At 41.5% G+C, this 16409-nt stretch overlaps 1 protein-coding gene across 1 annotated transcript; it reads right to left on the bottom strand.

Moving 5' to 3' along the window:
* Positions 1-370: 370 nt before the first annotated feature.
* LOC307255006 (regulator of nonsense transcripts 1-like) lies at positions 371-15927 on the bottom strand. The gene is made up of 24 exons (XM_080033601.1): positions 15623-15927; positions 14948-15084; positions 14622-14711; positions 14134-14301; positions 13825-14005; positions 11082-11243; positions 10753-10837; positions 10413-10511; positions 9537-9645; positions 9105-9264; positions 8762-8880; positions 8352-8516; positions 7846-7960; positions 7404-7547; positions 7019-7232; positions 6543-6660; positions 6092-6248; positions 5348-5490; positions 5029-5203; positions 4274-4355; positions 3916-4077; positions 3586-3833; positions 3152-3274; positions 371-2931 (listed from the first exon to the last, which is right to left on the bottom strand). The coding sequence occupies exons 1-23, from the start codon at positions 15791-15793 to the stop codon at positions 3155-3157; spliced, it is 3324 nt and encodes a 1107-aa protein (XP_079889727.1). The 5' UTR covers positions 15794-15927; the 3' UTR covers positions 371-2931; positions 3152-3154.
* Between the last annotated feature and the right edge of the window lie 482 nt (positions 15928-16409).

Below are 16409 nucleotides of genomic sequence, written 5' to 3'. Positions count from 1 at the left end.
CTGCTGTGTACGAGGCGGTGAAGCACGGAAACTGTGTCAACCTGCCCGCAGCTTGTGTGCACACTGCAGACTGGATTTATAAATCTGCCCGGCGCTGCAAGGAATAGCCTAATGACATATTGTCCCTAAGCAGAAGTCATGTGTAAAAGATAGGCTACATAGGCTAGTCATAGGTTAAACTTACTACACACAGCCTAATTAGGACTACAGCTGTCATAAACTGTTTGGATTTTTTTAATCATCAAACAAGTAGCTCTATTGATGTAAGAGAGCCTTACATATCACATAATGAGGCAGTTGTTTTGTCAACCCATCTGCAAACTGAGTGAAAAAAGAGATACAACAGTGAAGTCAATGTCAAGGAGCAAAAAGAAGCAAACTTTAATTTTTGCATTTACCAACAGGAGAATCTTTGTGAGCATAATTTCACAACTAGTGGGCAGAAGGAAAAGAAAATGATGTAACACAAAACGTGTCTTAAACAGCATTAAGCCAAACGAGGAGTGAAAAACATCCAACTAAAAAATATTACACTTAAGTCATAAGACATGCAAAAACTGCTGTATACATGTGTAGGTTAGGGATATGGGTGGCCATTTACTAGTAATTTCAATATTTACAAAAAATAAGACTAATAACATTAAAGTATTACAGTGTAGTTAGACTCTAAATATGTCAAAGGGAGGGTGCATCTGACTAGTAATGGGGATCTTACAATACAGCACGTGGCATATATTCAGTGAGCAAACAAGACGAACCACAGAATATTCAAACAGAAAAGAGGAGTATGCATTAATGTGTCCAGTACAGTGAGCTGTTCCAACTGGACAGTTGAGCTTTGCCAATAACTGACCTGGATTGTTTAGTATTTCATTATTATGGGCATATAAACGCGTCGCAAACATTTGCTTATTGCTTCATATTCAAATCTCTGTGTCGGTTTTCTTTCCTCTGACAGTCTGAGCACAAACAAGCATTAATGACAGGATATCAAACATATTCAAACCCGCTTTCGGTCACAGGTTATCTGGATACGTCAGGAAAACGTTTCATTAGCGATGACCAGATTATTCAGTGTGAAGCATTGCGATTACATCAACAACAAAAATGTTTTAATGAAAAGTAGAGTGTAGTTCTACGAAGAAAAATGTATTGACAGAACGCAGGGCACTGAAACTTATACACAAAGTTCACTTCACGTTTATAGAACAAAAACGGTTGTCCATGACATGGTGCACTATTATTTGTGACAGTTTCACTCTGTTATCTAAGCTCAAGACTTAAGGACAACAAAATGACTTAAATAACATTAAGAAAAAAAAACAGGAATAACAAAAAGTTGCATTAATTCATTAATACAATTTTGAGAATTCTTTAACCTACCGATCAGAGGCCTTCAAAAATGCGAAATATCCCTCACCAAAGTCCAACAGGGTGGAGTCTGATCCAGTCTCTCGACAACACATTTGTTCTAAGATGGGGCCTAGAAGTTTTCATCATCCTTCATAGTGAGGGGATGTGTGGGCCCTCAGGTACCAAAACTCAAGGGATTTCTTGGCTTTACTTCGACAAGCAGGTGTTTAAATTATACATAAATAATTTCATTGTATGCATGTTTTTTGACAAATGACATTTGGAGTTACGTCCCTCTTTATTTAGGCTTATTTGATGCATTTAATAATCGATAGGTTTTATATAGCGCTTTTTTGGAGGTCACTCAAAGACGCTTACATTTAGCTACATATGCTAAAGATGACCTGTCTGCTAGCTCTGCTGGCTTCGGGGACAGCAGAAAGAATGGCGACTTCATGCAGTCATAAGCTGGTTATGGTGCTTTCTTTCACTACTCAAAAGAAACATTTAGAAAAAACAAAAACTAAATTGTCTGCCTATATTCAGATATTCTGAACCCAACGACTTCAGATCTGGAGACAAAGATGTTTTTTTTTGCTTTTTATCACGTTTATATTTTTAAGAGCTTACTCCACATCTTGTTATTTGCAGACCACCTTGAGAAAAACCGGCCTAGGGAGACGGCCGACTACGCCCTCTTACGTCACTGAAAACCTCAATGAAAACAGCCTTTATTTAGGAGAACTTTCCAACTCAAAGCTGAGAAAGAAAACGAGTTATCTGTGGCTAAGTAATCCTCAAAATACTTTTTGAACTCATTGAAGCAACACCCCGACACGCACTTTTGAGTTCACTTGAATAGCCAGACAGTGGTTTCGCACTCTTCTCTCCTGGATGCTTGGATGTGATCAAATGCAGTGCCTCATTTCAAGCTTTGAGTTTAAAAAAAAAAGAGATCATATCAACTGCTTCAAGAGTTGTGTCCGCTTTTGATTGTTTTCTCTCTCTTTCTCTCTCTCTCTCAAAGTCACAGTAGACATCCTGTTGAGTTAGCTTGGAGGACATTTGCGTGAGACACCTCTTGTCCATCTTTCTCAGCTTTTGGAGCAAGATTTCCCAAACCATAACCGCCTGGAGACCCCAGAAGGTTCAAGGGCACATGTGGGACAAGATGACACAGTCGCCCCCGTCCACCCCCCTTCCTGCTCCAGAATCGTTTGGCCTCTCCACCCTCCTTGTCCCGTGGAAGGTCTCGCCTCTCCCGACTGCGTTGCTCCCTACAACGGCAGCTTTCCTCCTTTGCCATGTCTGTGCGTGTGAGCAGCGGTGCCTTCTCTCCTCCGACCAGCCTCCCACTGTCTCTTCTCTTTCCTCTTCCTTTCCCTGCTCTACTCCCAGGTTTTGCTCTCACTCTTGTGATCGGTTGGTTTCTCACGGTCTCTCCTGTTACTTTCACACAGTGGTGCTTCGGTTGCAGCAGTGGAAAACGGGTATCCATGTTTGTACTTTTTTGTTATTACCCAGATTTAAAATGCCAATGAACTAAGCTTCATACAGGCTTAGCTCCTTTCCAGCAACCTGCAAGACAAATAACAAAAAAATATAGATCTGCACATCAGTACTTGTTTAAGCAAATATTCATTAGTCTTTTCACCATATTAAAAGATATTTTGAAAAATGCACCTATTCTATATGGAAATTGACACTACTAAGTCAGCACATAGAGGTATCAATGTTCTCATCTTGTTACCTTTCGGTAAGGAAGTGAATGAGCTTCCTCTTGCTTGGAATAACTTACTGTCTAGTACTGGGACACTCCAGTCACACCACCGTGTTGGTAGGCCCGCTCTCCCTGGTAGGTGGAGTCCTGGGACAAAGCCACATCAATCTGGGACTTGAACTCGTCTCCTAGGTAACTGTCCTATAATGGGAAAAACAAAAAGCGAAAGAAGCCAGTCAACAGTTATTCCTTCGTTTCTTTCCAAGCAAAAAAAAGGAATAAGTTATTTTAAACAAGATTTAGAAGAGTCTTTAGTTGAAGAGGAAACCTGGACTAACACATGGAATATATTTTTCTGACAGCCCTGGCACTGGCTATTCATGGCTATAAATGAAAAGACTAAAAACGTCTCACTTCATAAAGTGCGCCTAGATCGCCCTTCATAACATCTCTTAACTATTAAAGTGTTCATGAAGATATATTTATAATGGATGATGATTTAGTGAGCAAACCTGTGAGAGTTCAGGCTGGGAGAGCCCCGGCTGGCTCATCTGTGACGGCTGGCTCATGTTGATGTAGCCCTGCGTCAGGGGCCCCTGGGAGAAGGGCTGGGAGCCCAGGTCCTGGCTGGCCTGGCTCCCACTCATGTGGCGGTCTGCTCCGCCGTGGTTCCCCATGTTGCCACGGTTTCTTTGACGACCACCTCGGGTCCCACCGCCTCCTCCGCTCCCTGCTTTGCCTTTCATACCTCCGCCACGTCCTGGAGGAAGAAATGTGTGTTCATGGCAGTTTGAACACAGACCCCCAAACGGCTGGACCCCACAACTGTATGTCTTACTCACCAGTGGTGGGTCCGTTGACCTGTCCCATGTAACTAGGAGGAGGAATGGGGGGCATCACCAGGTTGAATGGGATGGGGAGGTTCATTGAAGTCAGGGGACTGTGGCCTGTGCCAATCATACCAATCTGGTCATGGGTCTGGAAATACATATTGGAAGTACGCCCTGTAGTGGAAAGGAGGACAGGTTTATTTTACTTTCTTGTAAATTACATGTTGATGTGCAGAGCTTGTTTTTGTATCTGGGAATCCTTAGTGAGCCTGCAATCTTTTTGCAAAAATCTACCAAAGTGCATAAAGTACATGTTGTTTGTAATGGAGTTTATTAGTTAGAAAGGGCATAAGATTTGAAACAAACTCACCATTAGTGCTGCGATCATACACAGATCCAGGAATAAGGGCCTCCCTGGCATCATACATGGCTGTGCTCATGAAGCGCCCCCCCTGCAAAACAAAATGAGGTAATACTTTATAATAACTATCCGTTGTAACTCGTTAATAGATCATTAGTAAACTCTTAATTAATGATTATTAATGATTTGTTAAGTGTTTGTTAGCAGTTTGTTAAGGATTTATAACAATGGTAAATAGTTAATAATTTAATAATTTAATCAGTTCATCTGGGAGGTAATCCGAGATTAACTGATCACGTCACGTTCAAGTCCATGGCATGCACAGTGTGTATTGAGTTTATTTAAAAATATTTGAAAATGGGGCTGCCCTCAGTTGCCCATGCACTGTGTATAGTCTATAGCCTATTTCAGCCTCGTCCCAGATGAACTGATTCAATTATTAAGCTATTAACTATCTATCATTGTTATAAATCCTTAACAAACTGCTAACAAACACTTAACAAATCATTAATAATCATTAATTAAGAGTTTACTAATGATCTATTAACGAGTTACAACGGATAGTTATTATAAAGTGTTACCCAAAATGACAAGCCAAGCTATGTATTACCCTGTTTACTACATGTGTTAGGTGCATGGGTAGATTTTAAATTGCTTCACAAATCTTTCAACAAGCCACACCTGAAAACATATTCGTGACTCAGTTAAGAAACTGTTACATTAGTGCTCCATGTACGCAATACACACAAAGACATTACACTTACAGGGTTGATGGTGTTGACAAGCTTGCGGGGCTTGCTGAATTGCATGAGGCTCTCCCTCAGGTTGTTGAGAGGGCCTTCCACCAGGACCTTCTGCTCCTTGTAGTAGTTCAACAGGTGGTTCCACAGAGGCTGCTTGGACAGGGCCTTGGGGTTTCCCACAATGATCACACCATACCTAGTGACATAGACAGAGGATGACTAAAGTATTACAAGTTTTACAAGTAGTTTAATTACTAATAGCTTTCAATATGCAAAACATACAATGAGTCCACTAAAAAGATTCTGACATGTAGTGCAAAGTGAACCGGTGTTGTTGTACCTGGCCCTAGTGAGTGCCACATTCAGACGCCTGGGATCGTTGAGGAAGCCGATGCCCTGGTGCTCATTGGCCCTCACACAGGACAGGATAATGAAGTCCTTCTCTCTGCCTTGAAAGGCGTCCACACTGGCTATTTCAACCTCCTGCAGGAAGAATGAAGAGAAATCAGTAAGATAATCAAATTAATTAAAAACTAGAGATAAGTGAACCACCTGTGGTTGTACACAAACCCAACCACCAGCGAATTTTAATTTCAGCCAGTCAGCAATCTACTCAATTACTGTTTAATAGCCACTTCATTTTAAGTGACGATCAGGTAACGAAAAAAAAAAAAGCTGCTAGCTGGATCTACACTGCTCTTTGCTAATGCCAGAAGAGATTAATAACCGAACTTTGAGTAACCGAGTATTTTGTTAAACTCAATTCAGATTTGCATGCAGCACTAAATTAAACTTTTTTTTTTTATTCACGTACGAAGCCATATGCATGCACTGTCATTAAAGAGAGCAGGGCTTTAACAGTAGGAGGGTGAGGCAGAAGAACACTGTAGAGTATTTTGATTTGATTTTGCTCTATTTAAGCTGATAAAGAAAACATGCCCAGATATGCCCTGATACCAATCCTTTGGATCAGCTTGGGACACCTCTGCTTAACATATTACTGGACTTCAGTCTAAATGGTTGTGAGTTTGCTGAAGAAGTGCAAAATAAAACATGGAAACAGCAAGAATATGTGTATCTATACCTGGTAGAGTTTGGTATGGAGGGAGCCACTGAACTGCATGTACTGGACCAGGTAGGACCTCTGCCCCTCGTACGGTGTTATGATGCCAATCTGATCGGGTTTAGCTCCAGCTTTCAGTAACCTTGTGGTTATTTTCTCCACATTGGATGCCTCAGTCCTGTATAGAAAAGTATGGTGATTACACGACAACCACATTAAATAGAATTTGACATGGCGCAGAAATGAATAATGATCGACTGAAATACTACACAGTGTAGCGTCATCTCTTAAAGACGTAGACTTTTAAAAACACATAAGCAACGTTTAAAGCCACCTTCAACTCTGGAAAATGTTGGGTTAGAGCACAGCTGTCAATATTGAGAAAACATTTGCTATTTTCTTGTATACTGCTAAAAAAATGAAGGAAAAACATAAATACTAGGTAAATATAATGATCAAGAAAAGCTGAAACCTGTTAAGATAGGATGTTCCAGAGCTTGCGATTTCCTCTTGGCCTGAGGTGACGTAAAAAAACATGGGCTTGTCAGGCTGCGGCCACTGGAAGTCAAAGCCTTTCTTCACACGATCCGCTGCATAATAAGGGAGAGAAAAAATACATACGAGCCATGACTAATGTGGCTGATATGCAGCGAAGTACACTGGCTAAAATGGAAGAAGTATGACAAGATGTGCTGCAGGCTTTGTGGGCATTGAAGGATTATTCCAGACGACTAAATTAAAAGACGGTTGTGATACAGATAAACCAAACCTGTTATAACCAACACTGCTTTAACAAATACCTAAAAACATATTTGTTTGTCTCATGTTCTACCCAAATAAGAATACAGTATCTAAATTGATTTAAGAGAAGTCTCAAAGCTTTAAGTGGCTGAAAAGGGAAAGTAAAGTAAAAAAGTAAATTGTATAAAAAGAAAATAATCTTCTCACCGGCAGTGACTCCGTTCTGCAGTGAGCCCTCATAGAATATGTTTGAGGGGAAGGCGCTTAGGGCCGGGTGCATGCGGTACTGCACCTGCAGACGGATTGGTCGGATCCCCAAAACCACCAGACGCTCAAACAGGGACTGGGACAGACCGGCTTTAGCTGCCTTCTTACACATCACTACAGGACCCAGCTGGCAGTGATCACCCACCAGAATCAACTATGGAGAAAGAAACACATGCCAAGTTAAAGAGTTCACAAAATAACTTCAACACAAAATGAATAAGTCTGGATATATTAGATGCCACAACATGGTGAAGGAGGGCGGTTTAAGCAGATGGCTGTTGCCATAGAATGATCCAGGATTATTTCCCAGTCATTAAGTCTCTACCTGTTTGGCTCCTAGGACAACAGGCACCATGCACTCTGGTTCAGTGGCCTGGGTGCTCTCATCAATCAGGATAGAGCGGAACTGCATCTTGGCCAGACGAGGATCCCCGGCACCAACACACGTACAGCAGATCACATCGGCATTCTGGGAGAGAGCGAATCGATAAAGTATTTTATGAACGGTGAAGTATTGCCAAACTTTGCCACGGTTTTTTTGCCAAGAAATGTTTTAGGGGTTGTAGACATTATTTGACAGTTGAAGTGCAGAGTGGAAATGGGGAGAGAGAGAAGGGGATGACATCAAGTAAACTGCCGCGGTCGGATTCGAACCCGGGTCCGCTGCGATAAGGAATGGCCTATATGGTATGCGCTCTAACTACAAACAGTCAAACAGGAACACATTTATAGTAGCACTTGGAGTTCAGTAAGACCAGTCTTCATACCATAAGCAGCTCCCTCTCAGCCGTGCGCCTCAGAGCTCTGTAGCGCTTCTCATCTGAGGATGACAGCTCTCCAGTCTCGTCCTTCAGCTGTTGGAGCTTCTGAAGTTCTGGCATACTGCAGGTATGAATTATTTTTAAAACAGTGTGGGTTCAATGTTGTGCTTGTGAGCAAATAATTAAATCTGTAACAGGCTGTAATACTGAGGGCGTCTGGAGTCGTTTAAAGCCACTAATGAACATATTTGTCCCTCCTGGATTTTCATTTGTTGCTACACACTATTGGCCCAAAACCAAGCCAATGTTGCATTGACAGGACTTGTTTGAAATTACGTTGCTTAGCAACCTCTTCCTGCTTACTCATCACTGACACCTTCTTGTTTTTCTAAGACACATTTTTCTACACTGAAGGTGTGTGTACAAGGAGAGGCATGTCTGTGATCGCTAGTTCTCACTTAGCTACACACAGACGAAAAAAATATTATAAATCATAGCCAGTTATGTGTTACCTGTCCATGTTCCGGGTCTGGTTGTGCAGAGCCAGGAAGGACACAGGCGAGTCGATGGCCTCCCTGCTCTTGGCACAGAGCCTCACCACCTTCAGCCCAGTCTGGTGGATCTTCTCAGTCAGCTGGTCCACAGCAATGTTACTGGGAGCACACACCAGCACAGGCCTGGTGGGACAAAAGTAGCAATAGTGTCTTAGGGACCATAACAATAGCCATGTCTTTAAAAACTTAATATTTTTAGATTTACTGGAATTAATGAAAGACCAATCAATAGAAAATACTTATGTCAATATCAGATATTTGATATTCAAACCAAATAGCTATATTAAATATTAACAAAGGACAGGACCATATATACAAAAAATACAGAAGGAGAAATCGAACAAGAAACACATTTGCAAGTGCGTTACCCATTGCCCTGTCTGGCCAGGTGGTAGACGACCGTCGCAGAGGTGACGGTCTTCCCTGTGCCAGGAGGACCCTGGATCAGGCTGAGGGGGCGCTGCAGCACCGTCTTCACAGCATACACCTGCATCACAACAAATCACATTCATGTGAACTCCCACACATCTCCCTTTCTGAGAGACCTTTAGGGGGTAAGTGCAAAAGTGATTTTATTATATAAATGAACTCCTGAAACTAAACTGTGTATAATCTGTCATAAAGCTTATGTGATCCTGCGAGTAAAACCTTTCTGATTATATATTGAAAGAGGCTCTCATTAAAAACTTGTCTGCCTGTCTTTCTACTCACCTGAGAGTGGTTTAGGTCAGGCAGGCCTTGAGCAGTGAAGCGTTTGGGCAGCTGGCACTTGATGACCACATCCTCTACCTCATGTCCCAGCAGTTTGTGGTAGATGTAACCAGATACTGAAGTCTCATCCACAGCAAATGTCTTCAGGGCACTCTGCATTCTGGATGATAAAGACAGGAACATTGAGGGATGGCGCTAACCTGACACGGACCTTACTAACAATATTGTATCAATTTTCCTAACAAGGCATTGTTCCATTACCAATGGTGAATAATATTCCATTCGAAATCTTTACACATCCGATTCTCGGATTCATACACTAGTGAAATGAAAACAGAATATGATAGAATATTTTGATGTGGCGACATATATTGGCTCCCGCTTTAACCAATGGCCTCTTAAATGCAGACCAGATAACATAGATTTTAATACCTGTCAAAAGAAGTAGACTTCCACACAAAGTCGACCTGAAAGTTGTGCGGGATCTCCACTGGAGCTCCGGCACTGCTCCTTAGCTCTATGGCAATCTCATCACCATAGTCTGAGACGGTGGGTTAAGGAAGAGGTACATCCTTCCTATATACTGAATATATTTATGATCATATTTGAGGTAAGAGGTACGACATGGTAATTTAATAAACTATTTGATTTACCGTGTAAATGACCAACATCTGTTAGTCAAGCTTCATAAGCTCTCTGTTTTGTTTAATCAAAACATGGCTGGAAGTCAGTGCAGCATTCTGACAATCTTTCAACAAGGGGGTAGATATCATATTTGTTGACAACTTATGTAGTGCCTATGTAACCAATGTTTGCTACATAAGCTTGTGTGCTAGCCATTTGTCAGTTTGTATAATGTAGGAATTAAATACACAAATTCATCTTTGAATATGAGGCATTGAAATATGTTTTTTGAGTCAGTTTGCACTTCATGGTGGTATTAATGATACCTTTTGTGGAGTCAAATCTAGACATTTGGGGTAGATGCACCAACAATAACATTTATATGCAACCTCATATCTCATTGCCTGAGCACTGTACCAGTTAACCAAACAGGGGTAAAATCTAAATATAGGATTTGTTTTCAAAGTCCTCTGGGGACAGTCGAGACAGACACAAGTTTGCACATGTTGTTGTAGTTCTTTTCAGCTGCCACTAGATGTTACAAAAGAGTCATTTTACTGACAGCCAGGTTAAGAGAATAAAGAGGCCTATGTGCTTTATGTGTCAATCACAGTTGGATTTGGTAAAACGTGTGTTCCTGTTAGATAAAGTGGGTATACTTATTATAAACAGTCAAAAGGATACTATCAGGGACTTTGATGACATGCCCAATGCCTTTCCATGGAGGGCCTAGGTCTCCTTTGTACCTCAGGCAAATCTCATCTCCCTGCATCAGTCGCATGTCTAAAGGACAGCAGATAAGATGGAAGAAAAAAAAGTACATATCACTGCATGGAGTAAGGGCAACCACCAGAGGCACATTTTAAAATTGGAAAAGAGAAGAAGAAGGGAAAAAAGATACAGTCAAGATTACACATAATTGTAAATGATTACAGTGTTGCAGGATGAGATTGAAAATATCACTTGTGGACAAAGAATGGTGATGGTTATAATAATAACTTGAAAGTGAAACAACAAATATTACCTGAGTCTGTCTTTGGAATAGTGAAATAAGCAATCCTCTTTTTGTTCAGGCCCAAGTCCCATCTGACTGTAATATTGTCTTGTGTCTGTTAGGAAGAAAAATTTAAAAAATAAATCTAATAAAATGTAATTTACAGTTTTTCTCCACCATTATGCAAGAAGCCTAATATTAACTGAAACAAAGTAATTCACCATTCTGCAAAGTAGTAAGACAAAAAAAAACATTCATGGCTGTAACAGCTTAATTTTTCATTTACTATTTTGTCAGCCTTTTTTGTTACAACATACATAAGACAAAGTTTTTTTTTCTTAAAACATGTTCTTCTTTACCTGGGACTCTTTGAGTTTCTTGTCATAGTCAGCCTCCAGCTTTACAAGAGGACCAAAGATATTCTGGTACTGGTAGGCGTCCTCGTATCGGAGCAGAACATGTTGGGGCTCCTCGTCCACACCAGGTTTCTCCAGGTCTTCCAAGGTGGCCGTTGGATTGTCCTGCCAGAATACAGTGTTACACGGTAGAAACCGCAGGTGTTAAATCATGAAATAAAGGATGGTTAAATTCCATCTAGCATCTCTGGTTTCAGGGTCCTGCTATTGTGCATGCAGGCCCACTGATAATAATAATAATAATAATAATAATAATAATAATAATAATAATAATAATAATGATAATAATAATAATAATAATAATAATAATAATAATAATAATAATAATAATAATAATAATAATAATAATAATAATAATAATAATAATAATAATAATAATAATAATAATAATAATAATAATTAATTACAAATTACAAATTACACAAGTGGAATGGGCCTTGAAAGTTGTAAGGGTGGCAGAATTACAGATGACTGGTGGGAGGGTATTCCAGAGGTGAGGGGCAGACCTGCTGAAGGCTCTGGACCCCATAGTAACCAGGCGGGCGGGAGGCACAGTGAGCTGAATGGAGGATGAAGACCTGAGAGTGCGTGTGTGTGTGTTTGTGTGTAAGAGTTCAGGGGCCGTATTCACAAAACATTTTATCTTAGTGCTAAGAGTACTCCTAAGGAGCACTAAATGTTCTTAGTAAGGAGTAATTTCTTAAAACCTATTCACAAAGCTGATAAGACCAACTTTTACTAAGGAATGGGAGGGACTCCTTAGCTAAGACTAGAGGGCGGTGTTGACCCTGTTGCTATGGATGATGTCATGTTCATACCTTCTATGCCCACAGTGATTGGCTGAGAGGGAATGAAAGCTAAGAGTGAATTTATGATGGAAACACTGTGGGAGATATCCATATTGTGTCGCTGTATTAAAGTAAAGAGTGTTTATATACAATTAATGATAAGTGACACTGATTTAACATGAAACCAAGATACTGCAGGGTTTCCCACACATTTGTTCACAATTAACCTACAATAGCGCCACGTAGGTCTATTCATTTAAAATTTTACAATGATTTGAATCGGAAAAAATATCCTCATTGAACAGCTGCACGCCATGCACTCTCACTGTATTTCTCTCAATGGTGGACTATGCAGCAATAGTCAGACAGCGACAAACCAGGAAATTCACAATTTAGAAACAACAGCCGGCAAAATCGTAAAGTGCATGAGGAAGGAAAAAGGCGAGACGCGCAACTATACAGTAGCAGACCACCTGTGGAACGGAGGAGATGCTGGGAAGTGCCACATATAGGCCTACTCTAGTAGGAAATTAAACCCAAACGTGACACCAACAGTAACTTTCAGTGCATCGTAAACCCAAAGCAACTGGAGGAAAAGGAACTTAATGAATATTTTTTTATATAAATATAATAAATATAAATGTGTCTATACTTTCTAAATATAGCTTTACTAAGATCATTAAACCCTTACAGCTATTAAAGGTACCTTTTATAAAGCTCACTAGCATTAAATCTCTCCAAAACACCATCAAATGGTTGTCTGTGATTTACTCTTAGTGACTTAGGAGTCCTCTCGAGGAAACAGTTTAGCGCTAAAATGCTTTGTGAATTACACTTATCTTAAAAAGTTAGGAGTCCTAAAATTAGGAGTGAAACGCCCCTTATTTTTGAGAGTTACTCCTAAATCAGCACGTTAGGACCTACTCTTAGCCTTAAAATGTTTTGTGAATACGGCCCCTGATAAGTAAGGAGGAGCGAGGTTGTGGAGGGCCTTGAAGGTGAGGAGCAGAATCTTGTAGTGGATGCGTGTAGGACAGGGGTGATGTGGTGAGAGGAGGGTGTTCTGCTGATGATTCTTGCTGCAGAGTTTTGGACCAGTTGTAGTTTATGGAGGGTTTTTTGGGGGAGACTGAAGAGGAGGGAGTTGCAGAAGTCTAGTCTTGAGGTGACTAGACTGTGGACCAGGATGGCAGTGGAGTGAGGGGTGAGGGAGGGCCGGAGACGGTTGATATTGCAGAGGTGGAAATAGGCAGTGCGGGTGATATTGTTTATGTGTGATTGAAAAGACAGTGTGCTATCGAGGATGACACCCAGACTCTTAACCTGAGGGGAGGGGAAAACGGGAGTGTTATTGATCGGGATAGAGAAGCTGCTGAATTTGGCGAGTGTGGATTTGGTACCTGTGAGAAGTTTTATTGCAGTTGAGTTGCAAGAAATTGGAGGAAAACCAGGTTTTTAAATCAGAGAGACATTGAGAGAGGTGTGATGGTGGAAGGGCGGAGTCAGGTTTACATGCGATGATGCGCAATAGTATCCTGGGGGTATCCTGTTCATGTTTTGCACATGTAAATATAAATAATCCCAAATTAGATCAAAATGTTATTAGTAACGCATGTGTTTTCCCTACTTTACACAGAAGAACTGCTAGGTATATATCAGCTTGAATACAACAAGTAACTATTAAAAAACTGGCAGTGCCACTGATACTGAACAGAAAAAAATAGCTCAGCAAACACGCAGTGAAGCTATTTGCATCACACCCAACTGCATGACTATATCTGGTTTAACTGTATGGATAAGCCCCACCCCATGGGTCTTTTTGAAGGTATGCGGGTGGACACTATTTACATAGCACAAAGGCAGGTGTGTGGCAAAGGACAGTTGAATTGAGTGTTTACCTTCCAGAGCTCCTCCAGCTTGTTGATCTGCTGAGCGGTGATCTGACGAGCTCTGAGCTGCTCCTGCTCTGAAGGGATTTTCACAAGCCAGGACAGGAAGCAGCGGTCCTGGATGAGAGGCTGCCACTGGGAGCTGTCCCAGTTGATGTCCTTCAGGCTGCTCTGGCTGGCACATGGCTGCCTGTGGGAAAGCACCACAAACACACAAATATCAAGAAAATAACTGGGACCTTCAGTTTTCTCTATGCTCCCTCCCCCAACCCTATCAGCAGGGAGGTCAAAAGTAAGCAATATGAAAGCGCCCTTTACCTGCAGAGTAACACCACTACCGAGTCAGCTTTGGCAGGGATGAAGCCCAGCAGGAAGACGTTGCGACAGCCACAGTTGTAGCACTCCAGCACTGTTTCCCCCAGAGGACCATCTTTATGCAGGGTCACCTCCTTGGACTTTGCTCTCACCAGGTGGTTTACAATGTGGCTACAAGTGAAGAGAATGGCAATTGATGTACCAGCACTGGAGGAAATTCAAAACACTACAGTCCCCTTAGGGTGAGAGTGTATTGCACACTGCTGATTCTTCTTTACACTGAATATCAACATGTCTGGACAATTCTTATTTTATTCAAATAAAATATGACTGATTCCTGATATATAAAGCCTCAAAGTTCAGTTATGGTATGAATGTAACCACATACAAGAAGAGATCAGGGCATTATAGACATTTATCTCATTAACAGTAATTAATTATATCTTGCAGATGCCATCTGATTTATTAAACAGGCTAATTCAAAGGGTTACCTGCCGGATGTGTTTCCACGGCCATTACAAAACCACTTCTTGCTGGTGTTGCAGTAGACCACACAGGCTGGATCGTGAATCCCACAGTAACTAAAATAGAACACAAAACATTATGGTGAAGAGCATGAAATCTGTCTACATAAAATATGTCAAGAGAAGAAAACCAGAACTGTTTTGCCTTTTAACTTTTGCACCAGATATATTGCAAATTGATATGTATGTTTTCAGACATTATGGTCATTGGTCAACAAAAAACACACCCAGACAAGATCCCACAACCCACTGACACGCTACATGGCATCAGTCACATTGGTCTTGACCTTTACCTGCAAGCATGTAATGGAAGATCCTTGGTGTAGTATGTGTCCTCCTCATCCTCCTCAAAGTTCAACTCTGCCAGCAGCTGACTGGCCTTCAACATGGGGTCATCTCCATTCTGTAGCACGCCGTCAGGGCCATTAACCTGAGGATACAGGTGTAATCATATGTATGACCTGACACTCCATGTCAACAGTAGAATTGAGTAAACTATCTTTGAAGGATCCCAAACAGTGACTATATGTAATCAGTGAAGGGTTTGTTGACAGCAATATCACACTGACTGTATCGAACTATGTGTGGGCTATACTGACAGCGATTGTTGTCAGTGCATACTGTAAATGCTAGTAAGTCTAAATATGGGCATTAGAGGTTCACCCACCACAGGTCTGACACTCCCTGATCTTGGTTTGATGGGTCCTTCAGTGGCATGAAAGCTGTCAGCATGCCGATTATAATATACAGTGCTGTCAGCCTACTGTGAAGGCTAGTTAGCTCGCGTGCTAACCAATTAGCGGGTTAAAAAGAGTGGTAACGGGTAGAAGGCGTCATCGGGCTACACGTAGGTAGCCAGCGGTAGCCAGTGATGTTGTTAGCAAACGTTAGCTGGCTAATTCAGTTTGTCAACACAGCGGTGGACATATTTTGACAGCGAGCTGCCACGAATAACCGCAGGCACGCACCTGGCTGTCCAGCTGACTCTGTGTCTGGCCTTGGGTCTGGGTTTGACTCGGCAGGGTGAAGTCGGTGAAGTCATACTCGGAGCCCTGGGTGTCCGCTCCCAGCAACTCGCCTTCCTCCGTGTCGAGAAACGTTAGAGTCTGCGAGCTCGGCCCGTACGCCTCCACACTCATGTTTTCGCCTTTTTGTTCACCCGTTCCGACGAATTTTCTGCAAACTGTTGATATTTTTCCCCAAAAAGAATTGAATAACGGAGACAGAATATTGATGAGAGAAATGACACACACTGGTGGTGAGGGAGATTGAAAGAGGCCGCGTCCTGTTTGTCTCGCCCCCAAGCTTGTTTCCTCTCCTCCCTCGCGACCACTCGTTTCCTACAGGAAGTCACCTGTAGGGGGCGAGGGAAGATAAGGAGACAAGGAAACATGTGTGAACCATGCATGTATTTTGGTGTGAAGCTCCTTTACAATTAATGAACACAATTTATGCAACAAGGTCAAATATTAGAGGATTAGGCCTCAAATCCTGTCCTTCAGTGTGTCTAGGGCTAGGCATTGAGAACAAAATGTGCAAGAAATGTGGGAACTGAGTTATTCTTAGGCTATTTAGGCTATGACAAATATAGAATTATTTGACAGCAAAGAGTTGACCTAGGAAGCTCATTTTCATATTTGCCCCTGCAGAAAGGTAGACCTACTCTAAAAAAATATAGACTAAAATAGAAAATGATTAGCCTGCCCTACACAATTGATTAGGACTGAACATGTAAAATAATCCAATAGCCTGCAC

Source organism: Ammodytes marinus, assembly GCF_949987685.1.
Source record: "Ammodytes marinus genome assembly, chromosome: 9".
NCBI classification, from domain to species: Eukaryota; Metazoa; Chordata; class Actinopteri; order Uranoscopiformes; family Ammodytidae; genus Ammodytes; species Ammodytes marinus.
The sequence above is the reverse complement of the archived record's forward strand: the minus strand, read 5'-3'. Positions and strand labels throughout refer to the sequence as shown.

What these genes read in the sequence shown, in the direction of transcription:
- LOC307255006 (XM_080033601.1), bottom strand. Translation starts at nt 15,793, where the DNA reads ATGAGTGTGGAGGCGTACGGGCCGAGCTCGCAGACTCTAACGTTTCTC. An exon ending in AAGTCTACTTCTTTTGACAG is followed by an intron (nt 9,265 to 9,536) that starts GTATTAAAATCT and finishes TTTATCATCCAG; the next exon opens with AATGCAGAGTGCCCTGAAGA. An exon ending in GGTCAACGGACCCACCACTG is followed by an intron (nt 3,834 to 3,915) that starts GTGAGTAAGACA and finishes TTCTTCCTCCAG; the next exon opens with GACGTGGCGGAGGTATGAAA.